The sequence below is a fragment of the Leptinotarsa decemlineata genome, unplaced genomic scaffold, assembly GCF_025532065.1.
Source record: "Leptinotarsa decemlineata unplaced genomic scaffold, Ldec_3_MD MMD2_tig00026328_RagTag_RagTag, whole genome shotgun sequence".
NCBI lineage: Eukaryota > Metazoa > Arthropoda > Insecta > Coleoptera > Chrysomelidae > Leptinotarsa > Leptinotarsa decemlineata.
In genome coordinates, this window is record NW_027412688.1 from 16,265,686 (window position 1) to 16,271,899 (window position 6,214).

Genomic DNA, 6,214 nt, shown 5'->3' on the forward strand with positions numbered 1-6,214 from the left:
TTATAATCCCAATGAACCTTCCACATTCATTACATATTTAGATGCAACAAATCTATACGGTCACAGTATGTCACAACCTCTACCAACAAGTGAATTTACATGGTTGACACCAAATGAAATTCTTAATCTCGATGTGATGGATGTGAGTACTGATAGTCCGTATGGGTATGTATTTGAAGTGGACATTCATTATCCACAAGAGTTGCATGATAAACATTCTGACCTTCCATTTTTAGTCGAAAAAATAATACCACCTCGTACACAATCGAAAATTCCCAAATTAATTCCAAATTTGAATGATAAAAGAAAATATATTGTTCATTATAGGAATCTACAGCAAGCTGTCAAAAATGGATTGATTGTAATGAATACACATAGAGTATTGAAATTCAAACAATCATGCTGGATGAAACCCTATATAGATCTTAATACTGAAATGCGTAATAGGTCTAACAACAAATCTGTTAAAGATTTCTATAAACTAATGAATAATGCGGTGTATGGAAAGACAATGGAGAATGTGGATAATCGAATTGATGTTAGACTCGTTACACATTGGGAAAATATAAAGAAAAATATAGGTGCCAGCACTCTCATAGCCAAACCAAATTTCAAAAATTGTTCAATTTTCACTGATAATTTCGTTGCCATTCAATTGGGTAGAGTGAAGGTTCATTACGATAAACCATTATATTTGGGATTTTCCATATTAGAATTATCTAAAACAGTCATGTATGACTTTTTCTATGGATGCATCAAACAACACTTTGATGAAAATGTCTCTTTACTTTACACAGATACCGACTCGCTCATTCTTAAAGTAAACACAGAAAATTTTTATGAATTCATAAAAACTAACATAAGTAGATTTGATACATCCAATTACAGTATAGTTAACCAATTCAATATTCCAGTAACAAGTTCAGTCTTGGGTAACTTCAAAGATGAATTTCCAAATGATCCAATCATGAGTTTTTATGGTACAGGTGCTAAAGCATATTATGTGAAATCTGTTGATGGTGAATTTAAGAAAGCCAAAGGGGTTAAACGATCGGTAATAAAGAATGAATTGACATGCGAAGATTATCAAAAAATCGTCGAACAAGGTGGTATGATATTCAGAAAGATGAATTCATTTAGAAGCGTGTTGCATGATATGTATACTGAATTGAAAAATAAAGTTGCATTATCATACCACGACGATAAACGATTTATCATTCCGAATACTACCCACACTCTTCCTTGGGGTCATAATGATATTGAATTTTATGAAAACGATCCAAATGAGAACATTCGTTGGATAAGTAATATTATTCAACAATCACAATCTCAGGAGACTCCATTGGATCAATTGATTAATTTATTATCTGCCGAGATCAATGATTGAAGTATCATTCAATATCTTCAAAACCGGAAAATTCAATATGACAGAAGTATTGTGATATCAATGTATTATGTATGTATGTATATGTATTACTGTAATGAATATAAAATGATTGAAATTTTATTTGTATTATTTCTATTTCCCTAATCGATTACTGCAATATATAGTATAATGTAAAAGAAAGGAATATCAGTTTGAAAAGAATCATCGTGGGTGCACAATGTCTAAAACAATCGATAAATTTGGCAGAAAAAAAAATGGGGTGGTAATGTCATCCGAGGTCCACCCGGCAATGGATTTAAATTAACAAAAGATGGTCATTATGACATGCAAAGAAAATATTGAAAAATACAAGCGAACCAATTGACAAGAGTGATTGTGTAACTGTATCATACCTTGAGGGGGAAATTAACGGAACAAAGGAGGTTATACTTCTAGCCCTACAAGCTGCAATACAATCCACAATAGGCAATATTGCTCGCGATGCCTGTCAAGCATTTGACGATAAAATTGCAGAGGCTCGGATAACTTTCACTCGTAAATTTGACAAACTTACAAATGATGTAGACATAAAAATGTCTGACATAACAGCGTCTACAAATAAAAAATTTGATGCTATGTCAAACATAACAGCGACTACAATGAAAAAGTATGATGTACTGGAAGAGAGAGTTGAAGTTTTGGAGAAAAGCCATAAAGTCAGGCCATCAGGTGGAGTGGGATATCCAGGACTGAACATTGATCCAAATATTAGAATAATAGAACCAAAACCAAAAGCAACAGATGACGTATTAATTGAACCAACATGGTGAATAGTGAAGTGGAATAGCCTGCCTGGGCAGGGCCTGATTAAGTTAGGTTAGGAAAAAAATGTGTATTTGAAAAATTAATAATGAAAGTTATCAACAAGTATTATTATATATATTTCAATGTCCCTGAAGTGGCATTAGTGATGTACTCGAATTCTGACTTGACATGTTCCCAACTGGTTAAAATTTGAAAAAAAAAATTAATTTGAAAAAAAAAAGCAAATTTGAAAAAAATTTTTTGAAATTTGAAAATAAATTTTAAAATTAAAAAAAAAATATTTTTTCACCAACCTATACCCTCTTGCCCCCCCCCGGCCTCCTTCTTATTATTTTTTCTAGTTTTTTTCTAGTTTTGTCATTGCCAAGTTTCGAACTTGGATAGTCTGTGCGGTAGGATGATACCTTAACATCTACGCTGCCACAGGCCCACTTATACTAACAGTTTCAATTCTATTTAAATCACAAGGAATAATGGTGAGAAATAAAGAAAAAAATTTTTGGTCACACGGGGATTTGAACTCATGTCATACGTCTGCATAGGCTAGGGTCTTAACCATTACGCCACAGGCTTACATATTGGTGTTAATAACATTTATTATTCTATATAAGATATGAAAGCTTCATTTATATAAAAATTATTGATTTTTTTTTATGGGTAATCCGGGATTTGAACCACTAATATCAATATTTTACTTTTTTATGAATTAATAAAGGTTAAAAAAAAAAAAAAATTGATCGTCGAGATTCGGAATCTTTCTCAAGATTACAACCCGTTCTTTTCTCGAAAAATATCGATCCTGCGAAAAAACCGGGATTTGAACCACTAATATCAATATTTTACTTTTTTTTATGAATTATTAAAGGTTTATAATTAAAAAAAAAATTTGATCGTCAAGATTCGGAATCTTTCTCAAGATTACAACCCGTTCTTTTCTCGAAAAATATCGATCCTGCGAAAAAACCGGGATTTGAACCACTAATATCAATATTTTACTTTTTCTATGAATTATTAAAGGTTTATAATTAAAAAAAAATTTTGATCGTCAAGATTCGGAATTTTTCTCAAGATTACAACCCATTCTTTTCTCGAAAAATATCGATCCTGCGAAAAAATTAATGGAGACCAAATTTGTTGGAAATTGAATTCTCTACAACTTTTGTCATTACTATTTTTCGTGTAAAATTGAAAATAAGTGTAATAAATTCAATATTACATAATGAGATTACAACCCGTTCTTTTCTTGAAAAATATCAATCCTGCGAAAAAATTAATAAAGACCAAATTTGTTGGAAATTGAATTCTCTACAACTTTTGTCATTACTATTTTTCGTGTAAAATTGAAAATAAGTGTAATAAATTCAATATTACATAATGAGATTACAACCCGTTCTTTTCTTGAAAAATATCAATCCTGCGAAAAAATTAATGAAGACCAAATTTGTTGGAAATTGAATTCTCTACAACTTTTGTCATCACCATTTTTCGTGTAAAATTGAAAATAAGTGTAATAAATTTAATATTACATAATGAGATTACAACCCGTTCTTTTCTCGAAAAATATCAATCCTGCGAAAAAATTAATAGAGACCAAATTTGTTGGAAATTAAATTCTCTACAACTTTTGTCATTACTATTTTTCGTGTTAAATTGAAAATAAGTGTAATAAATTCAATATTACATAATGAGACTACAACCCGTTCTTTTCTTGAAAAATATCAATCCTGCGAAAAAATTAATGAAGACCAAATTTGTTGGAAATTGAATTCTCTACAACTTTTGTCATAACCATTTTTCGTGTAAAACTGAAAATAAGTGTAATAAATTTAATATTACATAATGAGATTACAACCCGTTCTTTTCTCGAAAAATATCAATCCTGCGAAAAAATTGATAGAGACCAAATTTGTTGGAAATTAAATTCTCTACAACTTTTGTCATTACTATTTTTCGTGTTAAATTGAAAATAAGTGTAATAAATTCAATATTACATAATGAGATTACAACCCGTTCTTTTCTCGAAAAATATCAATCCTGCGAAAAAAATAATAGAGACCAAATTTGTTGGAAATTAAATTCTCTACAACTTTTGTCATTACTATTTTTCGTGTAAAATTGAAAATAAGTGTAATAAATTCAATATTATAATAATGAGATTCCACCACTCATTTCTCAAAAAATATCGATTCTACATACACACTGAACATTAAATACCCCCATTATTGATTTTAATAATATAGATTTACAAAAAATAAAGATTTTTTTCTCCAGTCACAATTCAAGTAGATGATCAATGCCGGTTCTATGACTGAGGATGACCAATGCCGGTTCTATGACTAAAAATTTTTAATTTTATGTTTCATTAAAAAAAAAATTAACAACACACTGTAGTCCCCGCCCACTCTCCTCCACTTTTAGCCCCGCCCCCTTCCCACCATTGCTCGCCTCACCCCACAATTGCGCATGCGCGCCCCCACCTCACTCCCACCACTCCCACTTCTGCCTACACCCTGAGGAGCACACTTCTCGGCATTCAGTACGACAAGTCTTCTCATCGAGTGCAGTCCAGCTACAGCAATCTACTACAACACCAGTCTAATACAGCAGTCTTCTACAGTCTACAACAAGCGAATTTTGAGTAAGTTATCAATGTTACTTTTTCATAACAACTAACTTTGTATTACATTTTCAGAATGGAAAACTACACGCAGGAAATCGACAACGCTGTGGCATCGATCATACCTGTGGATGTTGAGGTGGAGCGACCAGGCAGCCCTGACATGTTCGAGGGAGACGAGGTGGCGATGGTCCAAGAGGTGAAGGCTTCAACTTCGGGTGGTGTGCAGCGGCCACGCAGCCCTGTCTCATTTCAGGAAGACAGGGTTGTTAACAAAGCCAAGCGGCAATCTGCAGCTAAGGTTGGTCCTATTCAAAGGTATAGGAGTAAATGCAATAGGACTAACCCTTATGCAGGTAGTTGGTCGACCGCCAAAAGGAATCCTCCGAGACGTCCCACACCGCTCGCATTGACAGTGGAAAGACGGAGGGCATATAAGCCGGTGCCGAGGGTGCCATCTCCAGGTGAAATCCTCACCCAATTTGCATTATCAGCGATGTTGACACCCATGGAACTCACACCGGTGCCTGATCCTGCCATGGAGGTCGTGCCACCAGTGTCGAAGCCTGCCGGGGAGATCGCGCCACAAGTGCCACCAGTGCCGGAGCCTTTCGGAGAGGTTAACCCCCAGGAGATGGAAACTTTCCTACAGAGGTGTAGGGATGTTGCACTTGCTTCACGAAATAGTGAGGCCGCGTTGGCTAGCATTTCCCGGGAGGAGAATGAAATTGCTAGCCAACGGCGCGAGTTGTTAATGAGGATGGCCGAGCTAGATCGAAGGACTGCAGCTCTGAAGGAAAGGCGGAAGGCAGAGACCTCTTCGATAGAGCTCAATAATGAACTAAAAATATTTATAAAGAAATTTTTGAATAAAGGGAAATAGTTTTTAGGTCAACTAGGATAGTTTTAGGATAATTAGGTAGCATGGTAGTTTTAGGTTTGTAATTATAATTTTAGGAATAAAAAACAAAAAAAAATGAAAAAAGAAGTGAAATAAAGGGTGTACATTGTTTTGGTTTGGTACACATTGAAGCATTTGGAGCATTTTTCTTCACTTCGTCTTTTCATTATTTTTCTTTTTTTCCATTTTCAATTCCAAGTTCTTTCATCCCCACTCCTCCCCACTCCCTTTCAAAAGTATAAAAGTAGGAATTATCTGTTGGAATATTCAGTTGATCAGCCACCTTCAACATGGAACCTGATTCAACTACTGAGCCGTACAGTGACCCAGCGCATCAACATCCTTACTGGGCTTCTATCCATGAAGGATTCGTGGACTCCACAACGGCACCTCATGACATTCCCTTCGAATTCATGAATAATGACTACAGGGTGCAGGTTCAGCATGTCACTGGGAGTGATGAAGCTGACTTATCGGACGGGGATTATCCGGATCCCTACCAATG

At 34.5% G+C, this 6,214-nt stretch overlaps 1 protein-coding gene across 1 annotated transcript; it reads left to right on the forward strand.

Moving 5' to 3' along the window:
- The first annotated feature begins 4,572 nt into the window (after positions 1 to 4,572).
- On the forward strand, positions 4,573 to 5,797 carry LOC141485437 (uncharacterized). The gene is made up of 2 exons (XM_074182163.1): positions 4,573 to 4,829; positions 4,884 to 5,797. The coding sequence occupies exon 2, from the start codon at positions 4,885 to 4,887 to the stop codon at positions 5,689 to 5,691; it is 807 nt and encodes a 268-aa protein (XP_074038264.1). The 5' UTR covers positions 4,573 to 4,829; position 4,884; the 3' UTR covers positions 5,692 to 5,797.
- Positions 5,798 to 6,214: the final 417 nt, after the last annotated feature.

Bases quoted from the DNA above. Each gene is read 5' to 3' on its own strand.
- LOC141485437 (XM_074182163.1), top strand. From the start codon at position 4,885: ATGGAAAACTACACGCAGGAAATCGACAACGCTGTGGCATCGATCATA.